General features: G+C 39.1%; 1 protein-coding gene across 1 annotated transcript; it reads right to left on the bottom strand.

Annotated features, from left to right (window-relative positions):
* Nucleotides 1-364: 364 nt before the first annotated feature.
* Nucleotides 365-16379, bottom strand: adgrg3 (adhesion G protein-coupled receptor G3). Its single transcript, XM_083559627.1, has 12 exons — nt 16063-16379; nt 15705-15768; nt 14780-14867; nt 12711-12836; nt 11068-11181; nt 4724-4769; nt 4512-4603; nt 4284-4402; nt 3021-3289; nt 2776-2866; nt 730-1016; nt 365-614 (listed from the first exon to the last, which is right to left on the bottom strand). Exons 1-12 carry the CDS (start codon nt 16214-16216, stop codon nt 511-513), a joined length of 1554 nt encoding a protein of 517 aa, XP_083415753.1. The 5' UTR covers nt 16217-16379; the 3' UTR covers nt 365-510.
* Between the last annotated feature and the right edge of the window lie 3848 nt (nt 16380-20227).

Raw genomic sequence — 20227 nt, 5'->3', positions numbered from 1 at the left:
TTGTCTGAGACCAGCCACCTGGACAGCTGCTACAACAATCGGTTTGCTTAACTAAAGAATTTCTGCTCAAACTGTCAGAAAGCATCTCACTGAAGCTCATCTGCATCTCCTGTTAATATCCAGCAACTTGGCACAGCCCTTGAAGAGAGGTGGACCAACATTCCACAATCAACAACCTGAATAACTCTATGTGAAGGGGATGTGTTGTACTGCGTGAGGGAAATGGTGGTCACACCAGATACTGACTTGATTTATTGTATTTTAACACTTATGTTAATTTGAACTGCAAGCTACTTATTACAAAACCCTTAATCATAAAGGTGTTGGCTGGTTTCAAATAAACAGATGAAGAATACTGAAAAGCTTTAACTTTTCAATTTTTATTTAGTTTTTATAAATTAAACACACTGTTCTAAGTCTGATCTTAGGTTTAGCGATTATATGTCTCATGATAATTTCCACATCTAATGCATTTCAGTTCAAGCCATTGTATTTAAGTGCTTTGTGCCACTATGATGAGCTGAAATTACTCATGGAGAAGGTCTTTGTTGTATTCTTCTCTTCAAAGGTGGACTTGCATATGATTGATAAGAACCACAGAAACAGCAAAAAACCTGGAAGATAAAAGCATATGTGCATCCAGTTCTTTAAACCAATAATTCATTAATAGCCAATGCATGAAGGAAAAAGTTGTAGAAAACTGTAAACAATTACCACAATGGAACTTACCCTGAAAAGCATTCAGGGTGGTAAAGAGGTAAATCCCTGGTAGGCTCAGGGGTCCATAAGTGGTAAAGGCCAGTCCCCACGGGAGTCCCAAAACCACACTGAGCCCCAGCACAGTAGCACAGTCTTTCCACAGCCTTTTTATTTTGGTTCCAGTCTGGATGCCCCGCATTTTTAACTGCCACATCTTTACCACAATCAAGACCATAATCGCTGTGTTGAAGAGTAACACCAGCCCCAAATAAGCGTTCACTGTTATGTAACTCATTGTCCTATCAGTTATCCAGCAGCTGCATAATGGGTAAGAAATGCAAATGTTATAATGAAGATATGCAACACAGACAAAAGACAATACTTTAAGGTTCCCATAACAAACATTGTTTACAGCATTAGTTAATTATTATCTATCCATGCACTTTAGCATTAATTTAAAATAAATAAAATAAGTTATATTACACCAGCAGTGACATTTTAAATCTAAATTGTGAGATAGTGTTTACTTCCATTAGTGATGGCTGGTGATAGTGATATTTTATATTACTCTGCTGCTTCTACAGGAACACAGGACATATGCCATATGCCAATCCACCTAAATATAATTTTTTTTAACTGTGTGCAATTTTTACAGAGGCAAAGTTGTAACTTTAATTATCCAGTAACAAAAAATTATTCAGGATGCTTCTGTCTTTTGAATAACCTGACTGATGAGTAAAGGATTATTTGCACCAAACAGCCATAACAATAAAACCACTAACAGACCACTAATCACAGTGATTATCTCGTACAATGGAATCTGCCAAGAGGTGGGATAAATGAGGCTCCATCAGTCATCATCAAAAATGGGCCTAAAGCAATGGAAGAAGGTGGCCTGGTCTGGACTCATGTTTTCTTTTGCATCATGTGGACAGTCTGATGCTTCCATGTCACATACCTGGAAGAGATACAGCACTATTCTGCACTGCAGAAAGAAGGCAAGATGGCAGAGGCATTGGGATTTACATTTTATTTTACAATTATCTATTTTATACAGCTGAGCAGTTGAGGATTAAGACCCTTGCTCAAGAAGTGGAACCTCACTGGTGCTTGGATTTAAATAAATTACCTTCTGATTAGAAGTCCAATGTTTTAATCACTAATCCAGCACTTCTTCTGTGTAAAAAAAAATATCCTCATGTTCTGCCATTCATGTGGATTTTACTTTGTACAGCCTGCATAAACATGGTGCTGACTACATACACCTCTTTCAGCAGGATAGTACTCAACGGAACACCGAAAAAAAATATTCAGGAATGGTTTGAGGAATATGACAAAGAGTTTAATTTATTGAATTGGCCTCTAAATATTCCAGCCTTCAGTCCAATAGAGTATCTGCTTATGTGCTGGACAAACACATCTGATCCATCGAGCTCACACCTCACAACTTAGACAACTTGAAGCGTATGCTGCATTCTGGTGCCATAAATCACAGCACAACTTCAGAAGTGTAGGGATCTGCACAACATTAGGCAAATGGTTTTAATGTTATGGCTGATGTAGTGTATAGCAATAATATAAGCGAGAACAGAAACTATAGTCAGTTCCATGACATTAAACAGGAATATAACAGTTTGGAATTATAAACAGCAACTTCGAATGGGAAAGATAATTCTGCTTTGCGCATCAAACCAAATTGTTGATTTGATCATGTAACAGCAAGTGTTTTATGAATAAACAGTATATGTGGTTTTATGGCACTAGCATATTTAAGTAGCGATTAACACGTGTATCACATGGACTTTTTATGCTAAAACAATACAACTGCATTTATTCACTGCAGGACTAAAATCACCTGTCTCAGAGTGAAAACATTACAACTTGCATTTCACTTGCCTCACAACCACAAATGTTAAAGAAGGTGTTGTTCAAGGTGATCATTGGGGACACTATTTTAGTCACTAAGGTATTAAGGCTAAAGTACATGGTTTGTTAATCTAAGCCAATACAGTAATTAATTCTAGTTACAGGAACAATGTAAAGATTTACTGTTTAGTTTAGAATGATTGGACTTACAGATTTGTTTCATTATTGTTACTTTCTGTAAAGCTGTATTTGCCATATCCACCAGCCAGTCCACAGATCACCACTGTAATTATAGGAGCTCCTATAGCAAGATGGGAAAAACATTCAAACATCTGAATAATACTTATTCAAGCAAACACCATAGCTCAAAAATGTCTATGAAAAGGATTTTTTTCAGGATAACATTTAATTAGTGGGTTTCAAAATTTCTAACCTCACAATGTATGTCAACTTACCCCAGCCCACTAAGCAGAGTTTAAGCAAATATCTCCTGATGTAGATGTTGAAGACCTGCACGAGGAGTAGGTACAAGTGGAACCCTTCGATAGCGGTCCATGTAAAAGTGGCAAGCAGGGTAAAATGTAAGATAAGGCCAAGGCACTGACATACTGTCTTCTTTTCTGCTCCTGACCACAGTGTACTCGCCAGAAAGAAGAGGTGAAGCAGGAACAGTGAGCCTGATAGTTGCACATGAATTACAACAGAGTGCTCTGACTTCCTTTTCCTGTGACAGTGGTGAGAACATGAACTTATGTGATGAACATCATGACTTTCAAACTGATTTCTCACACTGTGTGTTTTGGTACACTCTTATTGAACACTAGAAATGTGAAGAACACATAAGTGAGGAATAAAAAAACAGGCTGGTGTGATGTGTTCTAAGGTGAAACCACATCTTTGAATACTCGGAACACAATATTTTCTAATAATGTGATGCTTAACATGTTGAAATACTTTATTCCACAGCAACATTTTATTGTGTCAATTGTGAACAATTTATTCAATTTTGGAGAGTTTTGGAGAGTTTTTTTCCACACTTGAAGACAGGATTTGCTTAGTAGCTAATATTGGATATTACATTTTGGCTAGTTTGCCTGACTATCTGTCATGCCTGTTCATGTAAGGTTGAAGTAAATCCATATAGTTTATAAATTTGCTGAATGTGTTTTTTAAAATCAGTTCCAACTCTCCCACATTATAGTGTGCTACTAATTACTGAACCTTTAGCTATTGCTACTGAAAAAGGTGTGCCAGGGGTACATATTTTACACGGGCTTAGAATTATCTAACTATTATTATCAAGGTTGGATGGACTTATAAAAATGCCAGAACATTATTTCCTAAAATAATTGGTGATGATAAACCTTAAATTATAAGTTGGAAATTAGCAGGGTTAAAATTGTACTGCAGTCAACCACTAGAGTGCAATTCAGCATTTAAAAAAAAAAAACCCTTAGACCCTTACAACACTGGAGATGCTATTAAAGGTCAAATAAAAATTTGCCATAGCAAAGATTATTTTTACAATTAATGCCACTCTACTATAAAATAATGATTAAAGTGAGATTATTTACATAAACCTTGCAGTTGAATTTATTGGTATATATTAAATAAATCAACACAGAGAAGGATACTTAACAATGCTGTGATATAAACCAGTGTGATATATGTAAATAATTGTGCCTGAATAATGTGAGGATATTTCATAGCTTACATACTTTTGAATTAAAAACATTATGATGATGATGGCTGTGAACAGCACAGAGAAAGAAGATCCAATGTATGTTATATATTCAAGACGACGAACATCTTTAGCATCTTGCACACTCTCTGGGCTCTGTCAGTACCCAACATTAAAAGCAAGAAAAATACAGAAAAAGATTAACCATCCAAACATCACTTATTGGAAGATTATACATATATCATAATGTTTTCTCATAACTCACAATGAGCACTGCAAAAAAACTGAGGTGATTGCAACTGCAGACAAAATCTGTATCATTCCTGTTTGTGTTGCATCCCTCACTGCTCCAGTGACCTGTTAAACAAATTTAAACATTTAAATATACAATTAATTCATGCAAGAACATAATGATATCTTTCTATATCAACATACATACATTTTGATTCATACAAGTCTCAAAAATTGTTTTAGGACCTGTTAAATTTGAATGCTTCCAGAAGACACATTTTCCACTCATATTCTGAAAAATATAATTAAGAAAAAAAAGAAGAAAAAATTAATATTTCCAAAAAAAATTTAAACAATAAAAAACCAATATGACTCTTCATCAAAAATTATGTTATGTGCGTTTGGTTTTAAGTTTCATTTCTAATAGTTTAATTATCTATAATAATAGTAAGTGGTGGGCCATGCATATCACACCTAGCCCTTCAGTGGTGTCCTACCCTAATCAATCCACATCTTAGTACAATCATTACACCACAGCTATAGAAACCATCAGTATTATACAAAAGCACAGTATAACAGAGTGCTGCATCACAGACAGGTATCTCATGCAGTTAGAATGAATGCCATTACTAAAGCAAGAAACCCAATGAACACAATTTAACTAATCACTGCAGGGACAGCTGTGCCACATACATCATCTCTAGCAGAAGCATAAAAATTCCTTTTTTTTAAATTAAGGCAAATGATGTGTTTTTGTGCAAATTATACAGGAAAGAAAACACAAAAGTATTAATGGTTCATGAAAAAGCTTAACAACTGTTTTTAAGGGTTTTGGCTGACCTCTTCTTATGAAGTCTTTTTTCTTTAAAAAAATCTTGTAAATGTCCTTGTAAATTTATCTGGGACTAAAATAATTTCCCTTTTCTTTATCAGCCATTGTGGATTGAAAAAACAGCTATTAAATCCACATGAACATATTTAAACTTGTACAGGTTACTACAGATGCGGATTGCGAGCTCTGACTAATGTGTGCTCTGACCATTCAACCCAAAGCAAGTGAAAATGACACCATCTAGAGGACCTTGGAGTGAACTTGAAATAGGATTCGTTAAAGCAACAGCCTTCTTTCTTTCAAAACTCTGGAATGAATTGTTTATAACCAACTGTCTGCCTATCTCTCAGAGAACAACCTCCAAGACCTCAAACTCATCCTTCTCAACCTTCTTCCTCCTTCCTCCCCCTTGTACCAGGTAGCGACATCTGCCACATGTAGACTCTCAAATGGCATCCCAACCCTCTGCTTGCAGGTCTACCTCTGAATGCAATTCGTCCTTAGCAAATGATCCAAAACGCAGCTGCACCACTGTGTTCAAACTGCCCAAGTTCTCACACACTGCGCTCCCCCATTGGCTTTGGTACCTACCCACATTAGATTCAAAACACTGATGCTTGCCTACAAAAGCAAAAATAGACCAGTAAACTCTTACCTCAAACCTCTCATTACTTCTTACCCTGCACCATGCTGCCTGAGATCTAGCAGCATGCTCAACTCGTTCCACTTAAGAGGAAGGTATACATCAAGTCTTTTCTCTGTTCTAGCACTGAGAGGGTGGAATGATCTTTCACTAGAGGTTTGAACAGCTGAGTCCCAGCCTATCCTCAAACAAAAGGTGAAGACTTATCTTTTCCAAAAACACTTCAACTAGCACTTATTTTCCATGTTTGTTATATGCATGTGTAATAAGAATTAAAAAGTGCTATAATTCCTCTCAACAGAGTTTAGGCTGATGGTATTGTAAGTCTGCAACCTAGTGAACCAGTGCTGATTTATTATTGATGGAGCTTCTAAGCACTTTTGTAGGTCGCTCTGAAAAAGGGTGTCTGCTATATAGTGTAAATGTAAATGAAGCTTCAGACAGCCACAGTGTTTAGCATGAAGGGCTTACCGCAGTTCCCTTTGACCCTGGCAAAATGTGATGTGATGTCTGAAATCTGATTGGATAGAAACTCTAACACTAAAATTACACTTGGATGTGCTGCTATTTGAAGCAGTGCACCAGAGAGAAAAGCTATGAATTAAAGATTGTAGACTATTGGTTATAACGATGGGTTACTTAACGTAATCCCGGGTTCTTTGATAACAGAGTGAGGTGTTTCACTATGGGAATCGCTTTGGGCGTGACCAACTACGGAAGCTCTTATGACACCACGTCTGTCTTGACAGACAGGTCGACCTGAGATCAGGCTCAAACACATCTAGTCTATTAAACGAAAAGTTCCGTAACGGGACATCTATAGGAAGAATCCACCACTTTAGGTACAAACGGCGGGTTAGGGCGCAAGGAAACGTTCGGGAGCCCAGGGCAAACTGTAAACAGGATGGACTGACAGACAGGGCTTGCAGCTCGCTCACATGCTTAGCAGTCACTAGAGCCACAAGCAGTTCTGTCTTAAGAGAAAGAAATTTCAGCCCTTTGCCATCCACCGGCTTGAAGGGGTGATAAGAAAGGGCCTCCAAAACCAAAGACAGGTCCCACTGAGGCACTAACCGCCGAGACACCGGCCTCTTACGGCGTGCACCTTTCATAAACGGACTAATCAAAGGGTGCCGACCCGCAGGTTCGTTACCAAACCCGACATGACACGCAGAAATAGCCGCCAGATACACCTTTAAAGTAGAAAAAGCTTTTCCTCTATCCAGCAAATCCTGGAGAAAGCACAATATGTCTCCCACAGAACACGGGAAAGAAACAATGTGACCACGGCCACACCACTCCTCAAAAACTCGCCATTTATTGTTATAAAGCGTGCGAGTAGTCGAAGCTCTAGCACTCTGGATAGTGTGTTTAACCGATGGGGGTAAACCTGCCGCACTCAAGTTCCACCTCTCACGGGCCAGGCCCAAAAAGCTATTCTGTCCGGGTGCGGAGGATAAATCTCCCCGCCTGCCTGGGACAGAAGGTCCCTCCGTAGAGGGAGTGGCTACGGCTGATCTGACAGTAGCTGAACTATTTCTGCGATCCAGTGTCTGGACACCCAACGTGGAGCTATCAGAATCAGTGACAAGCTAAGTTCTCTACCCCTGGCCAGGGTGGGGGAAATCAAGCTCAGTGGAGGGAATGCGTAGAGAAGAACGTTTGGCCATGGGTGGGCTAACGCATCCACACCCAACGGTGCATCTTTGTCCCTTAGAGAAAAGTACAGAGAACACTGAGCGTTTTCTCGCGAGGCGTAAAGATCTACGGCAGCCCGGCCGTATCTCTGCCATATCTGCTCCACCACCTGGGTGTGCAGTTTCCATTCCCCGTACAGGAGGTTTTCCCTGGACAACAGATCTGCACCCTTGTTCCATATGCCTGGAACATGAGTCGCTCTGATGGACAAAAGCCTCGTGTCGCACCACATTATCAGTTTCCTCGCTAACTGATGCCACTGGAGGTAGCGCACACCCCCCTGCCGGTTGATGTATGCGACCACTGTGAAATTGTCGGTTTTCACCAACACATGCTGGCCCTTTATGAAAGCCAGAAAATGTTTCAGCGCTAGAAACACTGCCAACAACTCTAAGTAGTTTATTTGTCCGAGATTTGCTGTGGAGGCCAAACGCCGTTTACAGCTCTGCCCATAAGAGTCGCGCCCCAGCCCGCCAAAGACGCGTCCGTCGTCATAGTAACCCTTGAGGACATCGCCCCCAAGGGAATCCCCGACCGAAGAGTCGCGGGGCATCCCCATTGGCGGAGCACTAAGACGCACGCATGCGTTATTTTGACCGGCCGGTTACGATGACGTCGGGGACATAAGCGCAACCGCGCGACTCATCTCTGAAAATCTCTCATCATGAGAAGTCCCAGACGCACCACAGAAATCACTGAGGCCATTAAACCCAGCATTCGTAAGCACACTCGGAACGGGACCATAGTCCCTGCCTGAAAACGGGAGCGACACTGTATGAGAGATGCGATTCTCCTCTCTGTCAGCGTGACTCGATAGGAGAGGGAATCTATACTGAGTCCTAGATATTTCGAGCACTGCACGGGACACAAGCTGCTCTTTTCCCTGTTTATTTTGAAACCCAAGTTGCAGAGATGTGGGACTACGCTCTCCGCATCCCTGATCGCTCGCTCTTTTGACGAGGAGCATATCAGATAATCGTCTATATAAGACAAAATCCGAATCCTGCTGTTTCTCAATGGCAAAAGAACCGCCTCCACACACTTGCTGAAAGTTCTCGGAGCGAGAGACAGCGAGAGACAGACCAAACGGAATGGTTTGAAACTCGTAGGCAGTGCTTCTGTGTGCAAACCTCAAATATTTTCTGTGTGACGGGTAAACGTCTATGTGAAAATACGCGTCCGATAGATCGATCGTCACAAACCAATCGACCGACAGAGTGCTTAGTCAACATGTCAACATTCGGAATTAATATTTTGTCAGGTGCTTGTTTAACACACGCAAGTCCAAGATCGGATGTAGAGATGTGCTTCCCCTCTTCGGGATTACAAAGTACCGGAAGTAAAAACCCTGACGGCATTCAGCCACTGAGACCAACACACCGTTAAATCTGGGTGGTTTCATTGCGAATTGAAGCCTGTATCCCCGTGAAATCGTGCTTAACACCCATGGATGAACAGCGCATTATTATTTTTAAACACATTGCCCTCAGTCCGCGGCTTGGATGCGATGATGCAATCTTTATTGTGCAATCGTCTGAACTGACGTGCGAGTGAACAAATGTCGTGAGTGCTTGGTGACACCGAACATTTTCCCTTATACGTCGAACCTGAGTAGAAACTAGGGAGGAAGCCCTTACGGAACTTAGAACCGGGCTGAGCGGAGAAAGGAGGATAGGAGAACATTCGCTTGTCAGGTTGCACGCTTCTTCTTCCACTCCTCGGGGTGGGGTGGACGGTTTCTAGCCGCCACGGCCGCAAATTAATGCTTTCCCCATGGTCCCGAGCCATCCGATCTCAGAGGTTGACCAGCTTGCTGTCTGCAGGGAGCCGATCTCGCATTCCTCGCGCTTATCGGTCTCCCTCTCGCAGCCGTGGCTGCGGCAAAACCCCGTCGCGCTGCCTGAGGGGGCGGGTTCTGAGACAGCTTACGAGGCAAACAGAGGTTGAAAACTTCGTCCTCCTGTTTCCTGAGAGTGCTGGTTTCTCTCATCTTTTCTAGAGCTGAACCGAACAGACCTTTAGCGGGGTCGTAGGCAGCATCCATGACCTCCGCTTTCTGTGTGTCACCCAAGCCTGACAGGTTAAGCCACAGCGCTCTCTCACCTAACACAGCCAAGCCCATCACATGGCCGCAGCCCTGAACCGCGCCTCGTGAAGAGTGCAGGTTTAGGTTGTTTACTACACAGATCTCGTCCCAAAGTACCGGGTTAGGTACTCCCGTGTCGAGCTGTCGTCTCATCTCCTCTAAAATCTCCTCCTGGTATGCGGACAGCAAAGTCACCGCGTTTAGCGAGCACACTGACTGAGCTGCGTATTTATACATCCTCTGATGGATGGACGCCATCAATCTCTTGATTTTTCCAGGCAGCGCAATTTGAGATATCCAAGTCGAGGAGGTCTGAGTTCGCATCTGCATCCTCGTCGCACGGTCATTCCTCATCCTCCGCAAGGAGGTTATCATACAGAGGCGGCATGACCGGCGAGTCGGCCTCCATCAGGTCCGCCCAGCTCGTGGCTCGTGATGTTCGACGGCCGTAGACCTCGCGGCGGCGCCGGACAGACACGGGTCCTGTTGGTTAGCCACCGCTACTCTCAGCCGTCTCTCTAAGTGTTTCACCGGCATTGATGCGCAGTGAGCGCATGCTTGCGGGTCTGCGAGCGACGTTTGAGCGTGCTTCGGGCCCATGCACAGGATGCACATCGGGTGAGGGTCCCTGCCCGAGATGGTTGCTCCACATGATGATGGACATGGGCGGGATGCAACCTCCCTGATCTTCGACTCATTCCCTTTGGTGGGGGGGATGACCGTTGACATGGCTGAGGACGGAGAATACTAGACTCGTCTGCCGATGTTCGCAGGGTAGTTAGCTCTCCGAAGGCTTCGCCTTGACGTGCTAAGCCTGTAATTAGCTTGACGCTACTACGTCCCTACCGTGTAAATTAATACCCAGCAGGTTGAAATAGGAATAGCTCGCCTCGATGCGGACGCTATTCCTTGATGTCGCTAGTACGATCCCGTATGACTGACCTTGCGTTCGGTGGCGAAATCCAATGACGGCCCGCACGATGAACAGTTAAGTGAAAAACAGCCGAGAACTGGATGTGCTGAGAGAGCTTAGTGTAGTCCCTCACAGGAAGAAAGAGCGAATGATGTAGAAGGGGTCTCAGGTCGACCTGTCTGTCAAGACAGACGTGGTGTCATAAGAGCTTCCGTAGTTGGTCACGCCCAAAGCGATTCCCATAGTGAAACACCGAGCGAAGTTAGAAAAAGAACTTAATACATATTCAAAGACAAAAATATATTTAAACGAAGGTCAGTGAAAGTCTTGCTGGCCCTGACGGCCCTCCGCTAATAACAGTGTACTTTGCATACAAGTTTTTGTATGTGTAATAAGTTGGAAAACAAAGAATTCTTACTTGATTGGTATTAACAAATTGCATTTGAACAGGTTCAGAAAGGTTGTGAAGGTCTTCTTTACCAAGCCACACACCTAAGACGCTTCCATGAACAGATCCATGAACAGAAAGATCCTGCGAAACAATGAAAGGATGAAGAGAAGAACAATCAAGCATGACTGGTATAAATGGGCATCACTTGCCCTATTTTTTATCAAAAATAAAAAAAGACATCAATATAATGTTTCGGGTTTGGTAAACACATCAAATTATTTTTTACTTTTGTGCAACTAAGCACAACACCACCAGCAGAATTGGTCAGAAGCAGACATGGCAAAAGTACACACATTCTTCACTCAAGTAGAAGTACAGATACTCATGTTTTAAAAGACTTTGGTAAAAGTTGAAGTACTGACTACACTTTCTGTAGTCAGTACTGTAAAATGATACATATCAGTCAGTGGTCTATTAAGAAAGCAGCACAATGACAAGAAATAGGTTGATGGGCTGAAAACGGCACGCAATGAGAGAAAAATAATATTGATAATCTTACCAAATTTGTACTTTTTTTTTATTTGTACTTCTCACCTTTGGTCAGAAAAAGCAAAATTGGCGCTGATTTTTATTAAACTCTATTGACAGGTGGCAGAATCCGAAGTTTAGTGTCTTTTGGTCTTTTAGTTTTAACATAGCTGGCAATTGTCAATGATTTATTGCCCTGCTTGAACCCACTGGGTACAGCGAGTGGTTGGTATATGATAATTATAAAATCTCTTAAAGGGGCTGTAACATGTAAGCACCTGCCAATCAGTGAAATAGTAATGAGAATTACTGACTACTAAAAATAAATTATAAGTATTGCCAGTCGGGCTTACAGGGTGCTCAATAGTATGTATTTTGATGCTTTTACTTATAAGGAGTGTTTGAAAATCAAACAGAAGTCCAGACTAAAAGACAAAACAGATAAAACACAACACATCTTCTTCATTATCTAACATTTGTGTTTCTGCTATTTTTAACATCACCACAACCCACTGAGTTTAGTCTAACCATAAGTTGCTTAATCATGCCCTTCATGTGCAGCCAGTCTTTGTTAAGAGCATTAGCTGTGTGATTCCTTTAGTAGTAAATACAAAAAACTTCTAAAATGTATACAATCTAAAATCTAATGTTACATTTTCTTGATTGTCCTATTTGTGCAAACCTTAGAAACTCAGTATAAACCCTACAACAGAATATCATAAAAAAGAGTTGGACCTTTTAAGGAAGTGAAATAATATTTTCATGCAAGCATGTTTTTATGACTGAATGAACTTCCCTTCTGTGTTTTTTTATTTTAATGAATCGTCCTGTTGAATCCGTCTGTTTGATAATTTCTTTGCTACTTTTGTAAACTACAGACCAAGGATTTCACTTTGAGAATGTGAGCACATGTGGGTAGTCTCAATCTGGGTGACTCAAGGGGTTGGTGGTTGTCCATTTATAATAAATAACTTGATATGCAAAACCTTTTTTTAAAATTATGCAGGTGTGATTGGAATCAGGTGTATGAAACACTTCAACTGCTTAAGTATCTGTTGTTGTGGTACTCCCAGACCGAACACCCCCCCCCCCCCCCCAAAAGAAACAAACCAATAAAATAGATAGCAAAATCTATCACTAACCTTGAAAATGCTTTTGTTGAGTACTGAGACTATCAGGGACACACTATTGTTCTCAGTCACACCACTTTTCATCAGGGCTTCAGTGGGAATTTGGATCACATGCCCATAAAACGTCTTCAGATGGGCCTGTGAAAGCAGTGCATTGCACAAGATTTACAAATTCACTTCTCAATACCAAAAAGTGGTCAATTTCTCAACGTATTTCTCAACTTTCTCAAGCTTGATACATTAGTCGTAAGTCAGCAAAAAATGTTTGTCAAATGTGAAATGTGATATAGCAACCAAGAAAATGAATTCAAACAAAACAAAAAAATATATTACAATAACCTGGATATACAAATGTGCACAACCTTTCATACTGGGATTTTCAAAATTATATTAAAGACGTAATTGCCCTAAACCTGTCATCAGTAAAGTGTTTCTGATTAACCTCAAATACAGAGAACTGTTTGTGTAGAATCTTCTTATATTTTATTAGTTTCATACATGCTGTAGCTTTGTGTAGTTCACAAAGAGCTTATATTTCCCAAGACATTAAATGTGAAATAGAAGAATATAAACAAAAAATGGGCAACAACCATGACAATAAAACCGAACATGGGAGGCTGCCAGGAGCGCTTTGTTACATTCACAACATCTCAAAATAGACACTGTGCATCAGGTTTATCTTTATCCTTACCAAGCTGTGTGATTAGTGTTTCCCTCTTTGTTCTGTCCTGTTTTTATCCACATTTATGATTCCTGCCTGTGCTAGTCTCTCCTGTTACTAAGTGCCTGAGCTTTGCCTGTTTTTTTTTTTTTTATTTGAACTTAATTCTCTGTTTAGATTTGTATCCTGTGTTTATCATTAAATTGCACAATCCTGCATCTGTCACTGTCACTTAACAATAGGGCTGCTGCTCTTACCTGGGCCTGAGAATATAATCAATATTAGTTGAACCATGGATCTTTCCAAATACCAGTCTGCTTTTGCAAAAAACATTTAGTAGTTGACAATGAAAAAAAGTCAAAATCCCAATTAACAAAGAAATCTTCAACAGATCAATATTTTGGAAATATCCATGTAAGAGATAAGATCTAAAAGTTCTTAAAACATTGTGGAATGACTCTGAGGGTGGATACATGATCTCCTAGCAATATAAAGACCTGGGGCATTTTAAAGGAAGAGTGGAATAAATAATACTAGATCAAGATGTTCTACATTGGTAGACACATAAAAAGTCTGTATTTTGTATTAAAAAGCAAAGTATTTAGTAAGGTATATGTACACTTGTGCAACCTGTTTATTTTAAGCTTTCCCCTTTTTTCCCTTCCAGCATTTCTATTTATTTTTTACTGTTTGTATTTAATCAGTTTTGTCAGATTGTGATATCACATTATTTTATTTCACAAATAAAGATCATAAGATTTATCTTTAGATGTGAGCTGTCACCACACAAGCACAGTGGTTGGGTCAGCAAAATGTGACTGCAAATCATGATTCAAGGGTTTGTTCATGGGAAATGCACATGTCTTGAAACATATGAAGGAAAGAAGAAGAAACTTGAAGTGATAATGTTCTTGATGGAAAATGTTGCAATTGAATTTTAAAGTTATAGTACCTTCCAAAAGTATGCAAGCAAATGCGTGACCCCTACCAAAGTGATGGAAATGCCAAAGTGTGGAGAAAGAAATGATCTGCTCAGGATACAATATATACACTTTAATTTGCGAAAGATCTAATCTTTATTAGGGCTCATTAACTAACTATCGGGGCTAACTAACTTTATCCATGATGTAAATCAGTTCAGAAGCAGAAGCAGTTTAGAGTCTACAGAAACATTTTGTCTGATAATTTACAATAAAATGTATCCAATCTGTGATGAATTGTGAGGAACTTCAACATGCAGCAAGACAATGACTCAAAACACACTGCCAACACATTAATAGTCTGCATAGTCTAATACCTTTTTTTTTTTATTTTTTTTTATCAAAGATAAGTGTTTAAGTCTGTATCCACTGACATATGAGTAAGCACCACTAGGCAAGTACATTTTGTGTTGTCTTTAATCTAAACGTGAAAGATTTACCTCTGAGAAGTCCATTTGTTTTGCATAAAAGTCTGGCCTATTACCTCTCTGACGATTTTCACAACTTTTCATTTTCTGTTCAAGACACCTGTTCAAAAAGTTTATCATTAGTACCGCAAATTATGCACATGTTTGCATACCTACTGTATTAGCTGAATTGCCTCAATAATTAGCTTTACTGGCTTGTAGTCAGCAATACATTGTTTACCATCAGTGTGGAACATATAATTCAGAGTTTTACTGCAGAAAGTTACAGGCAGGGCATGCATGGTGTGAGGCAAAGCTACTGTTGCCAGCATGAAGTCTTTTTCTCATGAGCCTCTCTTATTTATTCTTAAAATAAATTATATCAAGAAATCAGCTTGACATGTTACTGAAAATTCACAAACCTCGTTGTTCTCAAGGGTGACCTGTGTCTAAAAATGCCAGGGAACAGAATTTCTCTAAACACTAGAGGCTACTTCTATAAATGTTAAATAACCCCCTGCTCACACAAAACTTTACCATATCAACAATTACACATTTTCAAAATGCATTAATATGGAATGTCCAACATATAAAATCCTGTGTAAGTTGTTAATATATACATGATAGTGTCTTATAACAAGTGGTCAACAGCTTTGCCTAATTAATTCACATGATAATCTACATTTTTAACGTTAAGAAAAAAGTAAATGGGTAACATTCATAATAAAACTGATAAATAATTAAATACATAAAATATTTCAAATAATTACAATCCACATTAACACCTTAAACTTGAACAGGCCATCAGTAGGCAAAGACTTACATATAAACATTTTATAGACTATGGATTTTTCTATTAGTTTCAATGTAAGTAATTATTTATTTTAGCAGTTAAAAAGAACCTAGTCATTTCTTCTAAAAGTTTAAGAGGTTAAATACTTGATTTTTTACAACTCACAGAGGGATGTTGCTCTTTTTGCTACAATGTTCAAGAACTCGAGAACATTCTTGAATTTCTTGAGCTGTGGGAAAACAGAGATGAGTGGGTAAACATAATATTGTAGATTGATAAAGCTATAGTTTTCTCTGTCATCAGTTGATCTTTCAGTCTATTTAATCTTTCACCCCTTCTCTAAAATAACTATACATAAATATTTACATTATTGTCAAACATATAAAAACAGTTTACAAAATATTGCCCTGCCATCATATCTTTATCTTTTAGTCATACTTATTATTGAGATAAACCAACAGACATGACTATTTTAAATCAAACAGAAATCAATTAAAGTAAATGAAGATGTAATTTATCCTACCTTTCATGGGCAATAAAATAGAGAAAAAAATTAAAATACAAAGCAAATCAAGTAGACACATTTTTTCCAGATAGGAACTCAATAGGTCTGCTACAACTATTATTGATGCAACAGAGTTTGCTTTTTTTTCTTGTTTCCTGTTCACATTGCGCATAAGTCACATGGTGCATCAACCTCATTCGGCAACAGTTAAAACTGAACCAGAAACATCACACGAAATCAGCTATGAAAGGTTTATGGACAGCAGGTAAAAAAATCCCTGAATTTATTTTGAGGAACACAAAAAAGGCAATTCTCGGGAGGAAGTTAAGCCTTATACACAGGAAACAACATGGCAAAAAAAAAACTCTTTCCATATAATAATTCCATCCAGTATCAGATTAATACAGTAAAAATAAGATAAATAATCAAAATACAGATAGCATAATATATCCATGTGTGATGATTAATATAAAATGTTATTACAAACATTTTTTGAAGTTTGATGATAAATGCAGTTTATACCAGAAACACAAGATCTGATCTATGTAGTGAAACGTAAAATGAAGATGGAAATGGATCAAAAACTGTAATGGAAAATTACACCTATTATACATTGATTTCTCTAAAACAATGTGCATCATTACTTTAAAAAAAAAGGAACTCAAGCACAAAATGAAAAAAAGTGAACCATGCAACTAATAATGAAACTCATGATAGGTTACAGAGTGAGGTGCTGAATGTAGTTATGGAACTGTTCTCATTGTTTGGCCTCATATCTATCAGTAAATAATGTATAAACTAAATGACTTAAACTGACAAAATGACTTGCAATATCTGATCATTGGGCAAAGCTGCTTTCATAGGTATTCACTGTAGCACTGGTTGGCTCTGACATAATTGTTGTTTGTGCCTCCACATGTCTGTTCCTCTTCATTGTACCACAGAACCACAGAAACAGAAACAACCCTGAGAATCAACAAGATAAATAAAAGACTGTCATTTAACAGCCTCACTGAAAGAGTTCCTCATTTAGGATATTTAGACATGTCACAATGAAGTTTCAGTCCCTTCTATATCTAATTTCTGTAATGGTAAGTTGTTTTTTTCTGTTTAGACTAATCGGTTTTCATTGCAACTCTGACCGCATCTAATATGTTCTTGTTAGGTCAGCTAAATCGTGTTTGCATGACTAGCACTATTGTGAAAAGATGTCTTCTGCTGATTGGTCCTTGATGTTTAAATAGAAATATGATGCTAAGTTTAATGCTGAAAGCAAAATAATTGCCCTCATGCCCTGCAGTGGGGCAGGGGTCATACTTTAATCCCATCATCACTGTTCTAACTTGATGATTAATTTTTACTGAAGTCATCCTCAAAAAGGAAGTAAACCAAAGAGACTGTGAGATTATTTCAACATGCATGATGCAAAACATCCGGGTTCATAGCAAAGTCCACTAAAGGCGGTAGATCATTCTCACATTTAGCTCCTAAACTTTGGAATAGTCTTCCTGACCGTGTTTTGGCTCGGACACACTCTCCCAGTTTAAGTGCAGATTAAAAATGTATCTCTTTTAGCAAAGGCTACACATAACATACGTCTCACATCATAACCTTGTGCTCCAGAACATCTGATCACATGCACATTATCAACTTGTGCTGTTAATATCATGAACAGCAGCTACGCTAATTTCTCTCCATTGCTTCTCTTTCTCTCCCCATCCCGAGGCATCCTGAGGTTTGGCCAGCTCCAGTCATGTCCCACCTCATGAAGATTATGGACCTTTGAAGAAGTAGATGCCGAACTCGCAAACATCCCGAACCATCTAGAGACGTACCAGTGCCAATTGGATCCCACTACATGTGTGGAGTTTTGACATTGGACCTCCAGGAGTGTTTAAAGGCTCTGGCATTGAGAAGAAGGTGCTGGATCTGTGATGATCACAAATGTTGAGCTATTTTATGAGTTGCTTTGTAGCTCCTAGTTTTATAACCATAAAGACTGTATAGGACTGTAGAAAGAACATTACTTATAATCTTATACTCCAGTACTCATGTTAGTTCTCACTCTCCAGTGTTCTGTATTGTTGAAAGATTTATGATCAAACTCTTGATGTCACCCAAATGAGGATGGGTTCCCCTTTTGAGTCTGGTTCCTCTCAAGGTTTCTTCCGCATAACATCTAAGGGAGTTAGATGCCACAGGGAGTTTTCCTTGCCACAGTCACCATGGCTGCTCATCAGGGACAAATGCACACCATTCACATTGACTGTTGATTTCTGTAAAGCTGCTTTGAGACAATGTCTGTTGTGAAAAACGCTATAGAAATAAACTTGACTTGACTTGACTCATACTAAATTATTGTTCTGTTCATTCAATCTGTCTGGGGGTTTAATCCTGATGGAGATGTGCAGGTATTTTTCATTAAATAATTACTGTGAGAAACTAATTCCATGAAACCAAACTTTTTTCCATAAAATATTTGCTGGTAGATTCTCACATTCAAAGTAAACTGCTCCCTAAATGTAAATACCTCTATAAAACACAATATTTGTAGGCATATTTATTTGCATTAAGAATAAAAAATAGAAGTGAATAAATGTTATATTAATTGAGAATACTTTAGTTCTACCTTGCAGGGAGTTGCAGATACAGAAGAGGTACAGAATGGGGTAGTTTGTGTATCCTGAGGTGAAGAAAATCAAACCCCATGTCGTTCCCAGTAGCATGTTCAGACCTAGAACAGTGCAAATGTCCTTAGGAGATGGCAGCCTTCTTCCTTTGTCATACAAGCATCGCAGCTTAAATATCTGATGGGTCACTACCACCAGAAGACACGTGTTTAACAGGAATGTTGAGGAGAAGTAGGAGATGTTCATGCCGTACAGAAAATGAGTGTTGGTAATCCAGCAGCTGTTTAGCAAAAATGTTAAAAAGATTTAAGATCAGACAGCACTTTTATTGTAATAGTGCCATGTACATGTTGACTGGCTTTTCACCAAGTAATGTATAAAGTATATTATATGCAACAAGCAAGGTGTTTTAAATGCATAGTTACAAGTGCGTTGTTCCATTTGTGTTCGATAAAATTAGCTCTTTCCGGCCATAAAAAGGCGTACTGCCAAACACACACAGGCTTCCTCCAACAAGGACAGCTGGCACGCCTGGGAAAAATATCCAGAATATCACAGGTGCTTATGTATTCTACACCAATCCAATCAAACAATAATGTAGGTCAAGGTAGAGGTAATGTTTACATCAAGACAATGACTATGAACTGGTTGATGGGCTGGTACAATTATTTTATAATCTGCTAAAATCCTTATGTAAAACAGTCTTTAGCGTCTACACAGTTTACACAGTAAGTAGCAAATCTCAAGGTGTGATTGCTGCTATTAGACTTGTCTCTAATTGGAGGACATAACAAGATGATATGAAAATCATGGGACATCTATGATAGTGGTAGTAATGAAACGTAAGCCAAAATGTACTGGTTTAAAAAAAAGAGCAGTATTGTACAGTAGTTTAAATAAATAGTCATTACTTTTTAAACTTGTACTGTAGTGTGTTTTTTAGGGTAGGCCACTCACCCCATCCAATGAGTGACAGCTTGAGAAAGTAGTGCTTGATGTAGATGTTAAACACTTTGATTAGAAGCAAGTACAAGTGTAAAGCTTCAATCGCCATCCAGGAGAAACAGGCCAGGAGACTGTACTGTATTATTACTGCTATTACGACGCATGCACTATTTTGAGACCATGTCGCTCCCCATTCAATGAACAAGAAGCTGGTGTTTAATAGGAAAACAGCTAAGCACAAAGATACATGGATACCCATGGAACTGTCTCTGTTTGAGACCCTGTAAAAACAGAAAAAATGACCTCATAATATTACCTGTAAAAAAATCTATCCATCTATATACAGTTTAATTCTGAGCTTGGTTGTACTGTTTAGGTGGAATGTTCCATGCTCACCCTGTATCCACCTTCATCTCTCAAAGAAATTCTGTGATAAATGTGTGTGATGACCTAAGATGGACTTGTAACACAACAAGTGTTTTGTGTCATTTTGATGCTTTTATCCAGTGGAAGTTAACTTAGATTTCAAAATCTGAGAAACGCCAAAAGCAACTAAAAAACTGTAAAAGCCCCTGTCACCACAGGGGTCCTTGATAGTCCAGATAGGT

The sequence above is a fragment of the Silurus aristotelis genome, assembly GCF_946808225.1.
Source record: "Silurus aristotelis genome assembly, chromosome: 13".
Taxonomy (NCBI): domain Eukaryota; kingdom Metazoa; phylum Chordata; class Actinopteri; order Siluriformes; family Siluridae; genus Silurus; species Silurus aristotelis.
The sequence above is the reverse complement of the archived record's forward strand: the minus strand, read 5'-3'. Positions and strand labels throughout refer to the sequence as shown.

Excerpts from the sequence above, each read along its gene's own strand:
- adgrg3 (XM_083559627.1), bottom strand. The coding sequence starts at position 16,216 with ATGCGCAATGTGAACAGGAAACAAGAAAAAAAAGCAAACTCTGTTGCA. Across the intron at positions 12,837-14,779 it reads AACAAATGGACTTCTCAGAG|GCCCATCTGAAGACGTTTTA; the intron begins GTAAATCTTTCA and ends CTGCTTTCACAG. Across the intron at positions 4,770-11,067 it reads AATTTGTTAATACCAATCAA|AATATGAGTGGAAAATGTGT; the intron begins GTAAGAATTCTT and ends TATATTTTTCAG.